General features: G+C 44.1%; 1 protein-coding gene across 1 annotated transcript in view; it reads left to right on the plus strand.

Annotated features, from left to right (window-relative positions):
* gucy2f (guanylate cyclase 2F, retinal) overlaps positions 1-21,216 on the plus strand; it is a 76,144-nt gene extending 54,928 nt beyond the window's left edge. Inside the window, exons 14-19 of the mRNA XM_063054647.1 lie at positions 1,837-2,029; positions 6,672-6,846; positions 8,202-8,300; positions 9,855-9,949; positions 11,805-11,890; positions 17,448-21,216. Of these exons, the coding sequence (XP_062910717.1) occupies positions 1,837-2,029; positions 6,672-6,846; positions 8,202-8,300; positions 9,855-9,949; positions 11,805-11,890; positions 17,448-17,532 (733 nt within the window). The 3' untranslated portion in view covers positions 17,533-21,216. The remainder of the gene's footprint in view (positions 1-1,836; positions 2,030-6,671; positions 6,847-8,201; positions 8,301-9,854; positions 9,950-11,804; positions 11,891-17,447) is intronic.
* Positions 21,217-22,934: the final 1,718 nt, after the last annotated feature.

The following is a 22,934-nucleotide window of genomic DNA, read 5'->3' on the forward strand; positions in this document are numbered from 1 at the left end:
TTCGCTTGTAGTGACCAGGCAAGATCAACCAACGTAATGTGGTGTAGAACTTTGTCCCAGCTGTCATACAGTCATACAGCATAGAAACAGGCCATTCAGCCCAACTTGTCCATTCCAGCCATGCTGCCCACCAAGCTAGTCCCATCTGCCTGCATTTGGCCTACATCCCTTTAAACCCCTGCTATCCATATATTGTTCCTAATATCTTTTAAATGATGTTACTGTGCCTACTTCAACCACTTCCTCTGATAACTGGGTTCATATACACACCATCCACTGCGTGAAGGAGTTGCTCCCGAAGTCCCCTTTAAATCTTCCCTCTCTCATGTTAAGCCTATGCCCTCTAGTTTTTAGGTCAGCTTTCCTGGAGGGGGGCATTACATGTGTTCATCCTATACACTAAGTGGCCACTTTATTAGATACACCTGTAACCCTGCTCGTTAATGGAAATATCTAATCAACCAATCGTGTGGCAGCAACTCAACGCATAAAAGCATGCAGACACGGTCAAGAGGCTCATTTGTTGTTCAGACCAAACATCAGAATGAGGAAGAAATGTGATCTAAGTGACTTTGACCGTGGAATGATTGTTGGTGCCAGACAAGGTGATTTGAGTATCTCAGAAACTGCTGATCTCCTGGGATTTTCACACACAATGGTTTCCAGAGTTTACAGAGACGAGTACAAAAATCGATAAACATCTAGTGAGGGGCAGTTCTGTGGGAAAATATGCTTCAGAAGAGAATGGCTGGACTGGTTCAGTTGACAGGAAAACAACAGTAACTCAAATAGCCATGTATTATAACAGTGGTGTGCAGAACAGCAACACTGAGCACACAGTATGTTGAACCTCGAAGAGGATGGGCTATATGCAGCAGAAGACCATGAACATACACTCAGTGGCCACTTTATTAGGTACAGGAGCTACTGAAGATCACATAGGTTTCCTCTGGGTGCTTGGGTTTCCTCCCACATTCCAAAGGCATACAGGTTAGCGTTAGTAAGCTGTGGGCTTGATGTGTTGGCCCAAGAGGCAAGGTGACACTTCTGAGCTGCCCCAGTACATCCTCAGACTGTGTTGTTTGTCGACGTGAATGATGCATTTCACTCTAATGTTTCAATCGATGTACATAGTCATAGTCATACTTTATTGATCCTGGGGGAAATTGGTTTTCATTACAGTTGCACCATAAATAATAAATAGTAATAGAACCATAAATAGTTAAATAGTAATATGTAAATTATGCCAGTAAATTATGAAATAAGTCCAGGATCAGCCTATTGGCTCAGGGTGTCTGACCCTCCAAGGGAGGAGTTGTAAAGTTTGATAGCCACAGGCAGGAATGACTTCCTATGACGCTCTGTGCTGCATCTCGGTGGAATGAGTCTCTGGCTGAATGTACTCCTGTGCCCACCCAGTACATTATGTAGTGGATGGGAGACATTGTCCAAGATGGCATGCAACTTGGACAGCATCCTCTTTTCAGACACCACCATCAGAGAGTCCAGTTCCATCCCCACAACATCACTGGCCTTACGAATGAGTTTGTTGATTCTGTTGGTGTCTGCTACCCTCAGCCTGCTGCCCCAGCACACAACAGCAAACATGCTCGCACTGGCCACCACAGACTCGTAGAACATCCTCAGCATCGCCCGGCAGATGTTAAAGGACCTCAGTCTCCTCAGGAAATAGAGATGGCTCTGACCCTTCTTGTAGACAGCCTCAGTGTTCTTTGACCAGTCCAGTTTATTGTCAATTAAACATCTGACAAATAAAGCTAATCTTCAGTTGGTAATATTTAATCCTTAAGATCTCTCTCTTGTGTTTTTACTCAGATCTGTTGCAGAAGCACTGAAAACAGGCGGCAATGTGGAGCCCGAGTATTTTGACGAGGTGACCATCTACTTTAGCGACATTGTTGGTTTCACCACGATATCGGCAATGAGTGAGCCCATCGAGGTCATCGACCTTTTAAATGACCTCTACACTTTGTTCGATGCAGTTTTAGGCAATCATGATGTTTACAAGGTAAGGAATTTCAGGGAGCACCTAGGTGGTGAGAGGCTGACGTGCAGTTAACCCCGTCATTGAGGAGGAACAGGAGCCCTTATGGGGTCACTGCACCTATCTTCACAATGCAATGAGACCATGGACAATCGAATCATTATTCACTCTCCCAACTGATCCGTCCACCCTTGATTCCTTGTGGTCCAAAAATCAATCAGGGTCAGACTGAACGGGAGGTTGTCACAAATATGTTAAAAGCCTGGATAAAGTGGCAATATACATGATATACACATAAGAAGATGCTCTCCTGCTCTGGTTTCTAGCTTACAGGATAGCAGTACAGTAACACGGCCATCACAGAAGTTTCAAGGTCAAAGTCAGAGTAAAACTTATTATCGAAGTTTATATACAGGTATGTTTCCATATCCTACTTTGAGATTCATTTTCTTACAGGCATTTACATAAAAAAAAGAAATACATAGAAACATAGAAAAACCTACAACACAATACAGGCCCTTCAGCCCACAATGCTATGCCAAACATGTACTTACTTTAGAAATTACCTCGGGTTACCCACAGCCCTCTATTTTTCTAAGTTCCGTGTACCTATCCAGGAATCTCTTAATAGACCCTATCGTATCCACCTCCACCACCGTTGCCGGCAGCCCATTCCATGCACTCACCACTCTCTGAATAAAAAACTTACCCTTGACATCTCCTCTGTACCTACTTCCAAGCACCTGAAACCTGTGTCCTCTTGTGGCAACCATTTCAGCCCTGGGAAAAAACCTCTGACTATCCACACGATCAATGCCTCTCATCATCTTATACACCTCTATCAAGTCACCTCTCATCCTCTGTCGCTCCAAGGAGAAAAGGCCAAGTTCACTTGACCTATTCTCATAAGGCATGCTCCCCAATCCAGGCAACATCCTTGTAAATCTCCTCTGCACCCTTTCTATGGCTTCCACATCCTTCCTGTAGTGAGGCAACCAGAACTGAGCACAGTACTCCAAGTGGGGTCTGACCAGGGTCCTACATAGCTGTAACATTACCCCTCGACTCTTAAACTCAATCCCACGATTGATAAAGGCCAATACACTGTACGCCTTCTTAACCACATTGTCAAGCTGCGCAGCTGCTTTGAGTGTCCCATGGACACAGACCCCAAGATCCCTCTGATCCTCCACATTCCAAGAGTCTTACTATTAATACTATATTCTACCGTCATATTTGACCTACCAAAATGAACCACTTCACACTTATCTGGGTTGAACTCCATCTGCCACTTCAGAGTCCAGTTTTGCATCCTATCTGCTGTAACCTCTGACAGCCCTCCACACTATCCACAACACACCCAAACTTTATGTCATCAGCAAATTTACTAATTCATCCTTCCACTTCATCCAAGTGACTTATAAAAATCACGAAGAGTAAGGGTCCCAGAACGGATCCCTGAGGCACACCACTGGTCACCGACCTCCATGCAGAAAATGACCCATCTACAAACACTCTTTGCCTTCTGTGTGCAAGCCAGTTCTGCATCCACAAAGCAATGTCCCCTTGGATCCTATGACTCCTTACTTTCTCAATAAGTCTTGCAAGGGGTACCTTATCAAATGCCTTGCTGAAATCCATATACACTACATCTACTGCTCTACCTTCATCAATGTGTTTAGTCACATCCTCAAAAAATTCAATCAAGCTCGTAAGGAATGACCTGTCCTTGACAAAGCCATGCTGACTATTCCTAATCATATTTTGCCTCTCCAAATGTTCATAAATCCTGCCTGTCAGGATCTTCGCCATCAACTTACCAACCACTGAAGTAAGTCTCACTGGTCTATAATTTCTTGGACTATCTCTACTCCCTTTCTTTTTTTAAAATATTTTATCTCTAGAAAATTTTTTTCCCCGAGCCTTGGAGTCAGTGTTAAAATTATGTAAACCATAGCTTGCAAAACATAAAATTATCCATAGAATAAAAGCAAACATGACAGAAATAAATATCAATGTAATAACCAGGTATCTCTATTTAGACCTTTAATAACAGAAAAGACTGCCATTCAGCAATATGCTTCACCACACATTCACCACTATTAGCCCCCCCAGGAAACCTAAATATTTGCCCATTTTTGTGTATGGATGTCCAATCTATCAAACTGTTTGTAAGACATGCGTTCAAAAGCTGCCACTTTAGCTATTTCTGTGACCCACTCCTGAAATGATGGTCCCCCCCCCCGCCCAAGTTCCTCCAATCTCTAAGTATAATTTGTCTTCCTACCATTAAACTTGTCTGGATCCAATTTTGAGAGTGTTTATCCCCAAGTAACCCAAGTGTGTCTCCCAAGACAAAAATCTGGGGCAGAAAGGGAGTTGAATACCTGAAACTTCACCAATATACTTATGTATCATAATCCAAAATTCTTGAATTCTGGGACAGAACCAGAGCACACGTACTGAGTCCCATTTATCCATCTCACAGCACCAACATTCAGGGGTGTTTTTCAACCCTAATCTATGTAACCTTGCTGGAGTCCAATGGAAACTGTGTAGGATCTTAACCTGAATAAGGTGCACCCTCAGGTCTCTTGATATTGTTTTGACATTTTTGCTAATTTTGTCCCACTCTTTTGTCTCAAAAGTCACACTCAGGTCTTTTTCCCATGCTCTTTCAAGACCCAACAGAAATTTGTCCCCAGAGATTTGTGTTAAAGCTGAATAGTAAGTTGAGGCTTTGTGACCTTTACCATATGCCGCCAGTACAGTAGACCGTATCGTAGCAACTTGTGGGGGTTGCTATGTAGAACCAAAAGTTGTATGTAACAAATGACGCAGTTGAAGATATCTCCAAAACTGTGACCTAGAAATATCATACTGTTGGATTAATTGATTAAAAGATTTTAAACTATCACCATTATAAAGGTCTCCCAATTTAATTATGCCTTTCCCTTGCCATTCCCTCCAGAAGAAAGTCTACTCCCTTTCTTGAATAAGGGAACAACGTCTGCAACCCTCCAATCCTCTGGATCCTCTCCCATCCCCATTGATGATGCAAAGATCATTGCATTGGTACAAGCCGAACCAAGGTCCAGGCCCAAGGACATAGCAAACCAATAGGTCCTAGATCTGAGAGCAAGGAATAACCTGAGATTTGACCGATTCAAATGCAAGGCCAGATTGTAAAGATCATGATATCATAGCCGGAGACATGGAATGGGCTGGAGTTCAGCTCGCTGATCTGCGAGTTTTACTCATCTCTGTGCTGAACTGAAGCTGTGGCCTGCAACTAACAGGCTCCTGAATCGGCTGTGGACTCACTTTTGTGAACTTCACTTCCGAGTGTTATTTTCCTCTGCGTCCAGCACATAGTTCTCCGCAACTTCTGCCATATCCAATGAGATCCCACCATCAAGCATATCTATCCTTCCCCCCCCCGCCACTTTATGCTCTCCGCAGGGTTCACTCCTGACGCGACTGAGCTCCCTCCTGACCCTTATCCTTGCAAGCAGAACAAGTGCTACACCTGCCCCTATACCTCCTCCCTCACTACCATTCAGTGCCCCAAATAGTCCTTCCAGGTGAGGCCTGAAATGTCGACTGCACTCTTTTGATTGCACTCATAGATGCTGCCTGGCCTGCTGAGTTCCTGCAGCATTTTGTGTGTGTTTCTTGGATTTCCAGCATCTGCAGATTTTCTCTTGTTTATGATTCTTACGTTTATTGTTTTCAAGATTTGTTTTTTTTTCTGCATGTTGGGTGTTTGGCGATCTTCTTTATTTTAATGGGTTTTATTGGGTTTCTTTGTTTTGTGACTGCCTGTAAAGAGATGAATCTCAAGGTTGGGCACTCTAAACATACTTAGATAATAAATGTATATTAAACTTTGAACTTCCAAGTGAGTCTGTAGGTTATTGAATCAGTTTAGTGTTGAGGTGAGTGAAGTTAATCATGCCAGTTCAGGAGCCTGAGGGTTGTAGGTTATGAACTGTTCCTGAATCTGGTGGTGTGGGATCTACAACTTCTGTGCCTGCTCCCTGATGGTATTAGTAGGAAGAGAGCATGGCCTGGATGGTGGGGGTCCTTGATGATGGATGCTGCTTTCTTGTGACAGTGCTCCTTGTAGATGTGCTCAATGGTGGGGAGGGTTTTACCCGTGATGGACTGGGCTGCATCCATCACTTTCTGGAGGCTTTTTCATTCCTGGGGATTGGTGTTTCCACATCAGGCTATGATGCAACCAGTGAGGGTACTCTCCACTGTGTATCCATAGAAGTTTCTCAAAGTTTTAGGAGATATGCTGAATTCTCGCAAACTTCTAAGGAAGTGGACGTGCTGTCGTGCCCTCTTTGTGATGTATTTACATGCGGGTCCCAGAACAGACCCTCTGATATATTAATACTAAGGAATTTAAAGATACTGACCGTCTGCATCTCTGATCCTCTAATGAGAACTGTATAATGGACCTCCAGATTTTTCCTCCTATAGTTGATAATCAGATCTTTGGTTTTGCTGACAATAAGTGAGAGATTTTTGTTGTGGTGCTGCTCAACCAGATTTTCAATCTCCCTCCTATGTGCCAATTTGTCACCACCTTTGATTTGGCCAATGACAGTCATCAAACTTAAATGTGGCATTGAAGCGTTTTTATTGGTTATTTCAGGTCGAAACCATCGGTGATGCTTACATGGTGGCGTCAGGGCTCCCGAAGAGAAACGGCAACAAACACGCCGCAGAGATCGCCAACATGTCCCTGCACCTCCTCAGCTCGGTGGGCTCTTTCAAGATGAGGCATATGCCCGAGGTCCCCATCAAGATCAGAATTGGGATGCATTCAGGTAAAGTGCTTGGTGCAGGTGTCACTCTGTAAATGTTCTATGTTGCCATACCTTGGAACTTTGTATTAATGTCAGCCTTCTCTCTGTCTTTTTGATGATAGGTGGTCTAAGACCATAAAACCATAAAATATAGGAGCATGGTGTGGTAGTGGGGTGGTTAGCACAATACGTTACTGTACCAACAAAATGGGTTCTATTCCTGCCACTGTCTGTATGGAATTTGTACATTCTCCTGTGACCGTGTGGGTTTCCTCCAACAATCCAAAGACATACTGGTTGGGTGGTTAATTGGTCATTGTAAATTGTCCCATGATTAAGCTGGGGTTAATTTGGGGCTTGCTGGCCAGTGCAGCTCGAATGACCATTAAGGCCTATTCCACACTGTATCTAATCATATAAATAAGAATGAGGCCATTTGGAATGAGTCTGCTCTGCCATTCTATCACGGCTGATTTACCCCATTCTTCTCCTGTAATCTCAACACCTTACTAATCAAGAACCTATCAACCTCCGCCTTAAATGCAACCAATGACTTGGCCTCTACAGCCATCTGTTGCAATGAATTTCTCAGATTCACCAAATCATCTTCTGAAGGGATGTCCCTTCAGTCTAAGGCTGTGCCCTCAGATCTAAGACTCTCTTGCTAATGGAAACATCCTCTCCACAGCCAATCTACCCAGGTCTTTCAGTATCAGGTAGGTTTCAATGAGATCCTTACTCATCTGAGGGATAGAAACAGTGGCACAGAAACTGTCCTTGAGCCTGGTGGTACATGCTTTTGGGAGTTTGTATCTTCTGCTCAATGAACAGAGGATGTCCAGGGTGGGTGTGGTCTTTCATTACGCTGGCTGCTTTACTGATGAAGCAAGAAGTATAGGTAGAGTCCATGGAGGGGAGGCTGGTTTTCATTTTGTACTGAGATGTGTTCACAACTCTCTGCAGTTGTTGCAGTCTTGGATAGAAAAGTTGCCATACGAGCCATGGTGCATCCAGATAGGATGTTTTCTGTGGTGAGAGTCAATGGGGACATGCTGAGTTTCTTTGGCCTCCTGAGGAAGAAGGGGTTCTGGTGAGCTTTTTCAGCCATAATATCAACATGGTTAGACCAGGACAGGCTACTGATGCTCATACCCAGAACTTGAAGCTCTCAACCCTCCGTAAACAAGAATAACTGCACTTCACACCTTCCTGAAGTCAGTGATGAGCCCTTCTGTTTTGCTGACATTGGGTAAAAGGTTGTTGCCATGGCACCACATCACCTGACTCTCCATGTTGAAATGATGTAATGGTTACTCAGGGTGACCAGCCCAGTGTAGAGCTTTGCTGGAAGCTTTCATCCTCTCCTCCCTTTACAGGGCCGTGTGTGGCAGGCGTTGTGGGGCTGACCATGCCTAGGTACTGCCTCTTTGGAGACACCATTAACACCGCTTCACGGATGGAATCCACAAGCTTGCGTGAGTATCGCTAAATTGGATTAACAGATTATCCTCCCAAAACGATCCAAGGGTCAGAAATGAGGGACCAGCAGCACTTGGATGTGAATATCTTCTTCACCCTTTCCCTACCTGCACTTTCCTAGAATCCTAGAATTATGGAGGGCCATGTGGGAGTGAAAGGTTCAATTGATCTTGGAATAGATTAAAGGGTCGCACAGCATTGTGGGCCGAAGGGCCTGTACTGTGCTATACTGATCTATGTTCTTCCCATCTTACAGCAAGCTGTATGGTCTAGTTAGAGATACAGTCATCTATTCCATTGTACTTGTGCCAACTTTTGATGGAACTAGTCTGCAAAAAGTTCCTTTTGAGTATTTATCCAGTTGCCTTTGAACAAGGGCCATAGATCAAAGGTTTTGAACCTGGGATCCACAGACCCCTTGGTTAATGGTAGGTGTCCATGGCATAAAAAAAAATGTTGTGAACCAGTGCTGTGTAGACCATAAAACATAGAAATAGGATATCGAACATAGACCATAGAACAGTACAGCACATTAAAGGCCCTTCAGTCATAAGGTTATGCTGACCAATATACACCTACTCCATGATCAGTCTAACCCCTCCCTCATACACAGCCCATAAGCCTCCATTTTCCTTACACCTATTATTGATCTAAGTGTTTTTTTAACTGTCCTTGGGTGGAGAGTGGAGACCACCAATAGAGAGTGAGAACCATTTCTAGGCTGGAGATTATTGCTAATGTGTAACAACAATGATTGTGGAACATTGGTACACGGTGAGATCACAGATAGTGAATCATCCAGTCATTGAATTTGCTGGCCATTTGGTCCAATGTGTAACAACACTGAGTGTGGGCCATCTGAACATAATAAGATCACTGATGGTGAATCATTCAGTCACTGAAATTGTTGGCAATTTGGTCCAATGTGTCTGCTTGCTAAAGCAGGACCAATTAATCCCACTTCCCAGGTCTTGATTGATTGTGCTGTATGTTCTTCTACTTAAGCAAGTGACTAAACATTAAAGAACTCCATTCTCTTTGGAGTGAAGGAGGATGAGAGGGGACTTGATGGAGATGTACAGGATGCTAAGAGGCATAGATTGAGTAGACAGCCAGAGACTTTTTCCCAGGGCGGAAGTGAGGGGAGTATTGATATGATTGGACAAAAGTATAATGGGGATGTCAGAGGTAGGTTTTTCACACAGAAAGTGGTGGGTACATGGAATACACCAGGTGGAGGGAGAGGCAGATACATTAGGGACACCTAAGAGACTCTGAAACAGGCAAATAGATGATCGAAAGATGGAGGGCTATGTGTGAGGGAAGGGTTATATTGATCTTGAAGTCAGTTAAAAGGACAGCATACACCTAGGCCAATGGGCCTATCATGTGCTTTACTGCTCAATGTTTGAAATTGCTCAGGACGCTCTGAAAAATCGTTGCAGAAAGGCCAGCTACTTGTCATTCCAAGCAGCTTGATAGAAGCTAACACAAAGGATGAAAAAATTTCCTTGCTTCCTCAGTAACTGCTTCTTGTTTCTTCTTTCCAGCCTATCGAATTCATGTCAATAAGAATACTGTAAGAATTCTCCGCACATTAGATGAGGGCTATCAGATACAGGTCCGCGGACAAACTGAGCTGAAGGTGAGCTTCTTAATGAGTTGGAGTACCTTCAAATTATTGACCATAATGTCTTCATTTGTAATTTGTATTTACTCTGTTTTATTAATAGAATATAGAACTGTACTGTACCAAAACAGGCCCTATTGTCCACAGTGGTTTGCTGAACCAATTAAGACTATAAGAACATAAAACTCAAAGTTAATTTATTATCAAAGTCCATATATGCCACCATATACAGCCCTGAGATTTGTTTTCTTGTGGGTACTCACAGTAAATACAAAAAACACGATAGAATCATAGAGAAAAACAACCCACGTGCAGAAGACAGCAAACTCTCCAAATGCAAAAAGAAAAAATAATAAATTGTTCTATGCTGTGTCGTATGCCATGGGCGATCATGGTCTTTCCATAGCCATAATTGTCCTTGAATGCCTCTGGTTCAAGAGCCTTGTGTTGAAGGTGATCTTGCACCTGGTTGTGTGGGTCCTAAGACCTCTGTACCTCCTTCCTGATGGCAGCAGTGAGCAGAGAGCATGGCCTGGATGGTGAGGATCTCTCATAATGGATGCTGTTTTCCTGAAACAGATTTTCATGTAGATGTGCTCAATGGTGGGGAGGGCTTTACCCATGATGGGCTGGAGACATTGAAATATACAGTGAAATGCGTCATTTGTATTAACAACAGAGACTGGAGACTGTGCAGAATTGTACCATAGTTCAAATAGTCCTTGGGTATGTTTGTTGTTAATACAAATGACGCATTTCACTGTATAGTTCAATGTACTGTATGTGTAATAAATAACTCAGGATCTGAATTTAAAACATGGTGGTTAGGGCCACTTTATTAAGAGTTGCAGAAACAAACAACGAGCAAAGGGGGAAAGAAAAGAAAAAAAGAAGTTGTGGTTGTGTCGTGCTCAGACTAGAGAGAAACAACATTCCAGTGATGACGATTAACCTATGAAATAAACAGATTCAAGTGGTGTAACACCTTCTACGGATAAACTGAGAAGCTTTTTGAAAATACAGATCTAGAATACAATTACTAGAAAATTTACTGAATAATTACACGTATGTACAGTACTGTGCAATATTCTTAGAGAGAGATATATAGCGAGGGCGCCCAAGACTTTTGCACAGTACTGTATCTGTCAACGTGGAGCAGAGAGCCAGTTTATAAATCTGGTGGGAGCGAAAGGTGTTGGGAATGACGAGGGTGGAGTGCCATGGGAGGGGCGTGGCACAGGAGGCAGAGATGGAGAGCCAGGGTGTTGAGCAGTCTGGGTGCAGACACACTCAGCACTGAGACAAGAGGCAAGGTCATATGATTCCAAACAGTTAGTTAATTAATCATTACGGAATGTCCCTCTGGTGCTTGCCACTCCCTCCCCTCTCCCTTTCCCTTTTCCCAACCGTGATTCCCCTCTCCCTGCTCCCTTCCCACTCTAAGTCCACAACAGAGACTCATATCAGAATCAGGTTTATCATCACTCACATACGTCATGAAATTTTGGGGGGTCAGCAGTACAGTGCAATACATAAAATTACTACAGTACTATGCAAAAGTCTTAGGTTCCGTGTATATATGCCGAAAACTTTTGCACAGTAGTGTAGGTGATCATATAAAAATCATAAGCAAACATAGAAAAGATAAACCACAAGGAAAATATAGAAAAATACCAATTCTAAACTTTAATCCAACAAGGGTGTTTATACATAGCTGTGGGTGAGCTCAGTCAGATATTTTATCACAGTCCGGGAGCAGGGATCAGAAGCTTGCCGATGTTACTGGTATACTATAAAACAGCCTGTTTTCATGACAATATTGCTAGTGAAAGCCAAGAGGAAAATTTCACTCCTTTGCTTAATGTTTCAGGGCAAGGGCATTGAAGAAACTTACTGGCTGGTTGGGAAAGATGATTTTACTGACCCTTTACCTGAGCCACCGGCAATCAAACCAGGGTAAGAGCATGCCTTCAGTCCTGCCCCTCACCTCTTCATCTCCCCTGTCCGCTCTCAGTCCTGGCACATGTTCCCCGACACAAAATTAATTTCCCCTCCGCTGATGCTACTCGACCCGTTGAGCAGTTTGTTTCTTGACCTTCCTGGCAACAAAACCCAATAGGAAGTGTAATGCAAGTGTGTTTGGACTGCAGTCTACTGTACGGAGGAGTCAGCATGATGCAAACCTGGGAGGATTTGGTGCTGAGGCGATGACTGTCTGAAAAGAGGACATCCTCAGGGTGGTGGAGCAACACTTTATATTCCTTCTGAGTAGTCTTCAAATATCAATTTCTCCTTCCAATATAAAAAAAAACTCCCTTCCCCTCCTCTTTTCTATTCCCCACTCTGGCCTCTTACCTCTTCTCACCTCCCCGTGACCCCTCCTCCTTCCCTTTCTTCTATGGTCCATTCTCCTTGCCTATCAGATTCCTTCCTCTCCAGCCCTTTATCTTTCCTACCCACCTAGTTTCATCTATCACCTTCTAGCTCTCCTCCTTCCCCTCCCCTAACCTTTTTAATCTGGTGTCTTCCCACTTCCTTTTCAGTCCTGATGAAGAGTCTTGGCCAGAAACGTTGACTGTTCCATAGATGCTGCCTGACCTGTTGAGTTCTTCGTGTGTTGCTTCGGTTTCCAGCATCTGCAGACTTTCTTGTGTATATGATCAGCTGCTCTCTTCACCTATGACTGTTCCTCCTACTCTGTTGATTATGTCCAAGATCACACCAAATCCCATTTAGCCGCTCCTTCAGGCTTGCCGATCTGCACTGAGCTCCTCGTGATACAGTGTCCTAGTGTTCTTTCTTTTCCAGCCTCTCTTCATCATGCAACCTCCTCCAAAATTACTTAGGCCTCTGCTGGTCAGGGTCAATCATGGATTTTGCATCGTAACTGTCTAGATACGCGAGCTTGGTCAGCACAATATAGAGAGCAAGCTGTTGCCCAGGTAGCAGGCTCCCCCTCTCCACACGGCTGATGAACCCAAAAGAACAACAGAGACTGATACAGTTTGACACCAACAGCGTCGCAGGAGTTGCCAGTCAGAGTCGAACTCAGCGTAGGACTGCCTTAGGGACTCCAGCTCCTGATATTTCCATCGGGGCTTACTCCCGCAGCCCTTCCTATGATTAGGAAACAACAAACTGTGCGAATAGAAAAAGAAGTAATAACAATAATAAACAGATAAGCAATAAGTATTGAGAACATGAGATGAAGAGTCCTTGAAAGTGAGTCCATAGGTTGTGGGAGCAGTCAGTGATGGGGCAAGTGAAGTTGAGTGAAGTTATTCCCACTGGTTCAAGAATCTGATGATTGAGCAGCAGTACAGAGCAAATCATAAAATTTATTATAACCTACAATGTAAAAAATAAATAAATGGTGTAAAAGAGGAACAGTGAGATAGTGTTCATGGGTTTATGGACTGTTCAGAAATCTGATGGCAGAGTGGAAGAAGCTGTTCCTAAAACATTCTGTGTATGTCTACCTCCCGCCAGGTAGTAGTGATGCAAAGAGGGCAATCCTGGGTGGTGAGGGTCCTTAATAAGACCATAAAACATAGGAGCAGAATTAGGCCATTCAGCCCATCGAGTCTGCTCCGCCATTCCACCATGTCTAATCCCGGATCCCACTCTACCCCATACACCTGCCTTCTCGCCATATCCTTTGATGCCCTGACCGATCAGGAAACGATCAACTTCCGCCTTAAATACGTGCATGGACTTGGCCTCCACCACAGTCTGTGGCAGAGCATTCCAGAGATTTACCAGTCACTGGCTAAAAAAATTCCTCCTTACCTCTGTTCTAAAGGGTTGTCCCGCAATTTTGAGGTTGTGCCCTCTAGTTCTGGATACCCTCACCATAGGAAACATTCTATCCACATCCACCCTATCGTGTCCTTTCAAGATTCGATAGGTGATACTGCTTTCTTCAGGGAACACGTTTTGAAGACGTCCTCAATGCTGGTGCCACGATGGAACTGGCTGAGTTTACAACACTGCAGCCTTTTCCGATCCTGTGCATTGGAACCTCCATACCAGACTGCGATGCAAACAGACAGAATGCTGTAAAAAGCCATCACGTAGGCATTCTAGAAACTCCCCCTCTTGGAGTTCAGCACCAACCTGATTTTCCCAATTTACCTACATATTGAAAATTGCCCTTTTGGCATACATTGTCTACCTCCTATTGTAACTTGTAGACCACATTCTTTCTACTGTTTGGGAGTCTGTGTACAACTCCCATCAGGATCTTTTTTACCTTTACAGTTCCTTACCTCTATCCATGATGATTCAACACCTTCCACCCCTATGTCACCGCTTTCTAATGATATAATTTCATTTTTCACCGACAGAGCCTTGCCATTCCGTTCACCTTTCTGCCTATCCGTTTGATATAATGTGAGGTGGTGTTCGTAGGTTCATGGAGTGTTCAGAAATCTGATGGCAGAGGGGAAGAAACCATTTCTAAATTGTTGAGTGTGGGTATTCTTGCTCATGTTCACAGCCCTTCAATTAGTCATTCATATGTAACATTAACCCTCAGCAAAGGTGCTCGAGGTCAATGTAAATTTGTTATCGAAGTACATATATGTTACAAAAAACGACATCGAAACTGATTTTCTTGCAGTCATTTACAAGAAAATAAAGAAATGCAATAGAATTTATTAAAAGCTATACATAAACAAAGACTGAGGAACAACTTGTGTGCAAAAAAAGACAAATTGAGCAAATAAAATACCGAGAACTTGAATTGTAGAATGTTTGAAAGTGAGACTATAGGGTGTGGATTCTGTTCAGTGTTGAGGTGAGTGAAGTTGTCCATGCTGGTTCAGGAGACTGATGGTTGAAGGGTAACAACTATTCCTGAACCTGATGGCGTGGGACTTGAGACTCGTGTATCTCCTTCCCGATGGCAGCTACTAGAAGATGGCATTGCCTGGATGGTGGGGGTCTTTGACGATGAATGCTGCTTTTTTGTGGCAGTGCTCCTTGCAGGTGTACTCAGTGCTGGGGAGGGCTTTTCCTGTGATGGACTGGGCTATGTCCACCATTTTCTGTATGCTTTTCCATTCCTGGGCACTGGTTTTTCCATACCAGGACAGATACTCTCTACTGTGCATCTACAGAAGTTTGTCAAAGCGCTACCTGACCTGTATAGCTTTTCTTTGTGTACGCATTTCAAAATTTCCAGCAATCACTGAACCTTTGCTTTTGCATTACATTTATAAACCCTGGATTGTGGTTTGAAATTATAACCTTAAGGAAAGTGTGTAATCTACTGATCAAAGCTGCCCTGAGAACAATAATGCACAATGACCAACAATACAAACATCATTCACCACCTGTTCAAATCAAGTGCATTGACTTGGAGCCCATTGAGTGAGGCCATTCTGCTGCCCAGGAGTCATACCACTGTTCAAATATCTTCCGCAGAGCTAGAAGTCATGGGTTGGATCTGGAAGAGCTTGCAGAGCGCAGAAAGTTAAAGGCAGAGCAGTCCCCTGAAGGAAAGGTGTAACGGAGGTAGTGTGACTCTGGTGCACGTGTCTTGTTCACAGAGTTCTTTCCTTGGTTCTCCCTTGAATGGTTTCGTGATGCATTTTTGCTTTCTTCCTTTGCCTGTTTTAAATTCTTCTGGTGAAGGGTCTCGGTCCGAAATGTTGACTGTTTATTCCTCTCCATAGCTGCTGCCTGGCCTGCTGAGTTCCTCCAGCACTTTGTGTGTGGTACTGTGTTTCAAATTGTGGCTATGGTAGGAGCCTTTTCTCAGTTAATCTTCCTTACTTTTTACTTTTGCATTGGGTCATCTCTGAGATGGATACTTTCCACTGGGTTGTGCTTTGAGCATCTCTCAAAGGGGCTGCACGAAAATTGAAGGTGTTCACAAAAGCAACACAGGCCCTTGAAATTGCACATGACATTTTAAGTTACCAAAAATATATATTTTCCATGGTATGGAACTCCTCCAAGAGAACCACAACCTTGTCATGGCTTGGAGGCTTGTGGGCCTCAATGACCCAGAGAGCTATGTTGGCTGGAGTCAGGGCTTTATGCTTTAGCTCTTTGTAGGGTCACCCATCCCAAACAGGTCAAAGGGTAGAGGCCAGACTAAGGTTTGGGGGTTCAGCTCAGGGTAACAAACCTGACTGGGAAAACAAGATTGTTACAGAAACAGCAATGAAGAATTCTTCTACATCTGTGTGCGATGGTATTCCTGAGTCTTCAACCGGGACTTGAATGACTGACAGTAGAAAACTGAGCTATTAACATGATGAAGGAAGCCCTGAACACTGCCAGAGATAGAGGATCTTCATTGCTGGCCTAAATGCCCACGGCATAATAGAGTTGAGATGGTACTGCTTCAGGTGGAGTCTAACCAGGACCTGGTATCATACATTTCAGGTAACTAAAGTGTGGATATAACTGACCACCAGTGTTTAATTCCATGGAGTGATTACACACTGGGGTCGAATCCCTTGGAACTGAAGGAGCAATTTGGTATTGGTATTGCTTTGTTGTTGTCATATGCACTGAGATACAGTGAAAAGCCTGTCTTGCAGATTGTGCATACAGATCAGATCATTACACAGCGTATTGAGGCAGTGTAGAGTAAAACAATAACACTGCAGAATGAAATGTAAAAGCTACTGAATAGTGCAGTGCAGTAAGTGTAAAATCAAAATGAGGTAGATCCTGAGGCCAAGTGTCCATCTTATTGTACAAGATGTCCATTTAAGAGTCTGCTAACAGTGGGATAGAAGCTGTCCTTGAGCCTGGTGATACATGTTTTCAGGTTTTTGTATCGTCTGCCCGATGGGAGAGGGAAGAAGAGAGAATGTTGGGGGTGAGTGGGGTCCTCTGATGATCCCAGCTTCTTCACTGAAACAGCGAGAAGTTTAGAGAGAATCCATTGAGGTTCCCGTGACATGCTGATCTGTGTCCACCACTCTCTGTGGTTTCTAGTGGTCACGGGCCGTACCAAGCTGTGATGCAACCAGACAGAATGCTTTCTAAGGTGCATCAATAAAAATTGGTAAGAGCCAACAGAGGCATACCGAATTGTTTGAGTCTTCTGAGGAAGTAGAGTGAGCTTTGGTGAGCTTTTTTGGTCGTGACAATAATGCGCTTGGGCCAGGATAGGCTATTTGGGAGCTGTTGAGTGACCATAAGACATAGGAGCAGAATTAGGCCATTCGGCCCATCAAGTCTGCTCCGCCTTTCTATCATGGCTGAGCGGTAGGTGCTCCCTAAAGGGGGGGAAACACTAAAAGAAATAGGATAGACATTTTGACTGCCCTGAGGACAGAGGAGGCATTTGGAAACACGGGTGTGCAAAGTAGCCACCTCAACTCTCCTGCAACATTGACTCAGATTCCTTCTCTCCAGACGCTGCCTGCCCTGCTGAGTATTTCTGACACATCCTGGTTTATTTTAGATTTCTAGCAACCAGTGTTTTTATTCTCTGGACAATAGTCGGGTTTTCTGACTTCGTTTTCTTTTTCTTTGTTTCTTCTTACAGGGAGAACTGGCAAATGACAGTGACCAAAGAGATTCAGACCCTATTCCAGAAGGCAAACAAGGCGACAGACAAACAGAAGGATTGAGCAACGCACACAAAATTCTGGAGGAGCTCAGCAGGCCAGGCGGCATCCATGGAGGGGAATAAAAAGGCGACATTTCCGGCCAAGATCCTTCTTCAGGACTGAAAAGAAAGGGGGAAGAAGGCAGAATAAGAAGGCGTGAGGGAAGTGATAAAGTGAGAGACTGCTACTGGAATCACCTTCACTGTCAAAGCCAAGGGCTTTTTGAAGAAGCCAGGATGATAGCTCATTGCTTTAACAAGATTAAAGCAGATCTTGTTAATTCTGTTCTTCCCAGCACAGCAGAATGAAACAGAACCCTTCTATTTAAAGAAGATAATATTCCTTAATATTGCTGCAGACCAGAGGATGAAGACAGGTTCAATGAAGCCTAACACAAGAAGCAGGAGCAACTAGCAACCATACAGTATAATAGTTCATGGATTTCACTTTTCTTATTATAGTCATCTGACATTAATTTCCTATTAGATCATAAAACACAGGAGAAGAATTAGGTCATTCAGCCTATTGACTCTGCTCAGCCATTCCATCATAACTGATTTATTATCCCTCTCAATGCATTCTCCCGCTTTCTCCCTGTAACCTTTGATCCTCTTACTAATCAAGAACCTATCAGCCTCCACTTTAAATACACCAATTGACTTGGTCTCCACACACATCTGTGGCAATGGATTCCACAGATTTACCACCCTTTGTCCAAAGAAATTCCTCCTTATCTCTACTCTTTTGTTCTGAGGCTGTGCCTTCTGGTCCTGGACTCCCCCACTATAGGAAACATCCTCTCCACATCCACTCGATCTAGGCTTTCAATATTCAAAAAGTTTCAATTAGATCCTCCCCCCCCCCATTCTTCTAAACTCCAGCGGGTACAGGCTCAGAGCCATCAAACGCTCCTCACGCTCCACCCTTTCATTCCCGGGATCATTCTCGTTTACCCCTTCCAGACCCTGTCCATTGTCAGCGCATCCTTTCATAGATAAAGGGCCCAAAACTGCTTGGAGACGTTCCAATCCTGACACACGAGGCTGTTGGTCACCAGTGCTGTTTTATTTGAGAAGAGAACAAAGTGACAGGGTGCTCGAAGGCTATGTTGCATGTTCTTCCATGGTACACAGAGAGGGGGCCCTGTCTGTCACCTGCAATGAACCCAGGTGATCAGAACACTGGGACAACCCCTCACTCTTCCCCGTTCATCTCTCTCCACCAGCCTAACCATTAACCCCATTATATTCATGTAAAGCCTTACATGAACATGGCAGTGTAGCAGGTCCTATAACAGTGGCAGTGACGATCGATCAGGTTTCAGTTCCTGTCGCTGCCTGTAAGGAGTTTGTACCTTCTCCCCGTGACCGCACGGTTTCTCTTCTGGCTGCTCCGGTTTCCTCCCTCGTTCCAAGACATATGGTTAGGGTTAGTGAATTGTGGGCATGCTATATTGGTGCCGGAATTACAGTGAATCCTGTGGTTTTCCCAGCACAACCCCCACTGATTTAATTTGACACAAATAGTGCATCTCACTGTGTTTCTTGACGTACATGTGACAAATAAAGCTAATCTTTATCAAATGGAACGTTGAGTAGATGGAGAGATCAGTTGCCATGACATCTGTCTGTCTCCTTTGGTTTGCTCAGTGGGACAATAACGTGAGACACACTGCCAGTTTTCTCCAAGGATTGGTAGTGTATGGGCACTTCAAGCCTTACCTCCACCCTGGGGAATGTTCTGATGATGCTTGTTGAGAGCAAGGAGGTGTGACAGATTGCCCGACGGCAGGTGGCACTTCTCACCCAATGGAGAGAGGGTGAATTGAAGAGTTTGTCATGCCAGGCCAGTTATTTTACTCATTTAAGGAATGTGGGCTTCCCTGGCTAAGCCAACATTTAATTGTCTCCTCCCCAGTGGTGGTGAGCTGCCTTCTTGAACCCGCAATCATTGAGTGTGGGTCTGTAGGTTCCTGTACCTCCTCCCTGATGGTAGTAACGAGAAGAGGGCTTGTCCTGGATGGTGAGGGTCCTTAGTGATGGATGTTGCCTTTCTGAGGCACATCTTCTTGAAGATGTCCTCAATCGTGGGGAGTCTTGAGCCATGAAGGAGTTGACAACCCTTGCAATCTCGCGCATTGGAGCCTCCATACTAGTCAGCAATGCAACCATTCTCTCCATCAGATCTGCAGAAATTTGCTGGAGTCTTTGGTGGTGAGTCTGTCTGGAACGGATGGAGCTCTTCAGATGTGTGTCGCACAGAGTTGTTAGGCAGGGACTTCAACAATTTTGACCCAGCGATGGCAAAGGGACAGCAATATACACCCAGTGGCCACTTTATTAGGTACCTCCTATACCTAATAAAATGGTAGCTGCATGTATGTTCATGGTCTTCTGCTGCTATCAAAGTCACTTCCCCAATCTGATATTTAGATTGAACAACAACTGAACCCCAATGCATAAAAGCACACCTGCATGCATTGAGTTGCTGCCACATGATGGGCTGATCAGGTATTTGCATTAAAGAGCAGGTGTAATTAATAAAGTGCATTTCCATGTCAGGATGGTGCGTGGCTTGGAGAGCAACTTCCAGGGGGTGGTGCTCCCCCTGCTTTTGCCGTCCTTGTCCTTCCAGCTGGTAGAGGTGGTGGCTTTGCAAGGTGCTGTGTCAGGAGGCTTGGCGAATTGTGGCAATGCATCCCGTAGATACATCAGGTGTGGAGTGAGTGAATGGTTTTGGATGGCGTAGCTACCCAACAGGCTGTTATGACCCAGATGGTGTCACTCATCTTGTAAATACACTGCCTGGAACAAGGCAACGGCAGCCACTTCCGCAGAAAAATTTGCTAAGAGCAATCATGGTCATGAGACCAGGATCTCCCATGCCATACGCCATGGCACATAATGATGATGGAGTTCAAATTCATGTGTCGTTGAAGCCACACTCATCCAGGCGAGAGGAGAGTGTTCCATCACACTCCTGAATTGAGCCTTGCAGATGATTCAATGTTCAAAGTACATTTATTATCAAAGTATATATACAAATTATAGGCAGACGCAAAACAAAGAAACCCTACAGAACCCATTAAAAAAGACCTAATGTGCAGGAAAAGAAACAAATTGTGCAAACAATGAAAGTAAGCAAATAAGATTCATGGTGGACACTGAATGGGAGTTAGGAGGAGAATTACTTGCCATTTTCTGACCTGCTCCTGTAGCCACATTGTCTAGACAGCTAGCCACACATGGCTACTCCAGTTCAGTTTCTGGTCAATGATAACCCCCGGGATACCGAGAGCTTGGGGGGGGGGGGGTTGGTGGTGCTGTGATCCAGGGCTGCAGGGCAGCACGATAGTGTAGTGGTTAGCATAAGGCAATTAAAGCACCAGTGACCCCATTCAAAAATGCTGTCTGTAAGGAGGTTGTACGTTCTCCCAGTGACCGCGTGGTTTCCCCCCACATTCTAGAGCTGGGCACACTACACTGGTGCTGGAAGCGTGGCGACACTCGTGGGCTGCCCCCGGTGCATCCTCGGTCTGTGTTGCTCATTGAGGCATTTGATTTAATGTTTCAATGTACATGTGAGCGATAAAGCTGACTTTGTAATGCCCTTGAGTGTCGGGGGTGATAGCTACATTATCTCCAGGTGGATATCACCATTGTCTGGCACTTGGTGGGCAAGAGAGCCCTGGTGGAAGATGGAGAAAAGGGGAGATACTGGGGGTGGGCTTTGACTAGTATCTACTCAACTAAGGAATGGAGCCAGATGGACGTTTCACTGAGGAGGACATGTACTGTAAATATTTATAGCGAATAAAGTTCCACCCGAAGTGGGGGAGGTTACAATACCAGCTACAGGATTGTGTTATTTCTTTATTACATATATAATAATAACTTATTTATAGAGCGCCTCTCATACAGACAATGTCATTCAAAGTGCTTTACAATAGGATACAGTGCAAACATGAAAATAAAAGACAAAACGATGTCAGATAAGAGCAAAGTTAAATAAGTCGATAACTGAGTCCGCATCCCTTATAGTTTTAGGTATTCAGTTCCACAGTTTGCAAGCGTAGTTCAAAAAAGCTGATCTTTTGAGGGAGATTGTTCAAACTTAAGAGGCTGGCAGAAGACTTGAGAGCTTGGGCAGGATTATAAAATAAAACTGATTCTATGATGTACTCTGGTCTCAGACTATTAAGAGCTTTAAAAACAAGTATGAGAACTTTAAAAAGAATTTTAGAAGTTTCTGGAAGCTAATGCAGGGTAGGTTAGTATGGGAGTGATACGCTCTCTCATCCTGGTTTTATTTAAAAGTCTAGCAACAGCATTCTGAATGAGCTGAAATTTGTCATTAGATTGTTTTGGAAAGCCAGTAGATTTAGACTGGATTTAGATTTAGTAAAAGGTGCATTGCAGTAATCTAGTCTGTTCGATATAAAGGTGTAAATTAGTTTTTCAGCATCATTACATGGCAGAAATGGACATACTTTTGTAATATTTCTCAAGTGCATCTTTCAACACTCAGTGGAAGAACTCAATGGATTAGGGAGCTAAGTGGTTGTGTAAACTTGTTGGGGCATGAATGTTGTATATTTTACTTCATGGTCTTAATTAAATTGTCTGCTTAACCACATTTTAGTTAATTTATCAATCTTCAAATCAATTCGATTTTACTGTCATGTGCACAAGTACAGTGACTCACAAATTGAGGCCCTTCTTGGGTCAGGGTCAACCGCGGATATTGCATCCCAGCTGTCTATGAGGTACACAAGTCAGGGCAGTGCGGTATGGAGAGTAAGCTGTGCCCAAGCAGCAGGCTCCCCCTCTCCACCCAGCTGACAAATCCAAAGGAACGGCAGAGACCAATACAGTTTGGTGCCAGAGGCATCGCAGAAGTTGAACTCAATGCTTTAGGGACTCCAGCTCCAGATTTTTCCCTCGGGGTTTACTCCCAAAGCCCTCCCCGTGGGTGGGTATAGCCGCCAGGCAGTGGAGGTTTGAGATCAAAGTTTTTCTTCTCCTAGATGAGTTGCCAACCACAGCTGACGGGCCCCATCTGCCCAAGGCACCGCTAACTCACCTTTGCCCCTTCTCCTGTCAGTAGAAATTGTTCCACTGGGCTTAGTAGATAGGCCACACCTGAAGGCCAGGAGCTAGACCTGGTCGTCAGAGGCCATTGGGAGCATTTAACAGGCAGTGGGAGCTTATCCCTAGTCCATCCCCAGCTATGACAACCTTAAGGAACCAGTGAGGGACATGTAAAATGAAAATTTTGCAGCCATATTACAGACTTGTAGGTTCAGATAACACAGAGCTAATAAATTATACATAAAAATTCAACAGGGTACAGAGAGAGAAAAAAAACAACTGTGCAAAAAATAAAGTGTAAAAAGCAAAGACACAATCAAAGACAAGTACAGC

The sequence above is a fragment of the Mobula hypostoma genome, chromosome 7, assembly GCF_963921235.1.
Source record: "Mobula hypostoma chromosome 7, sMobHyp1.1, whole genome shotgun sequence".
NCBI lineage: Eukaryota > Metazoa > Chordata > Chondrichthyes > Myliobatiformes > Myliobatidae > Mobula > Mobula hypostoma.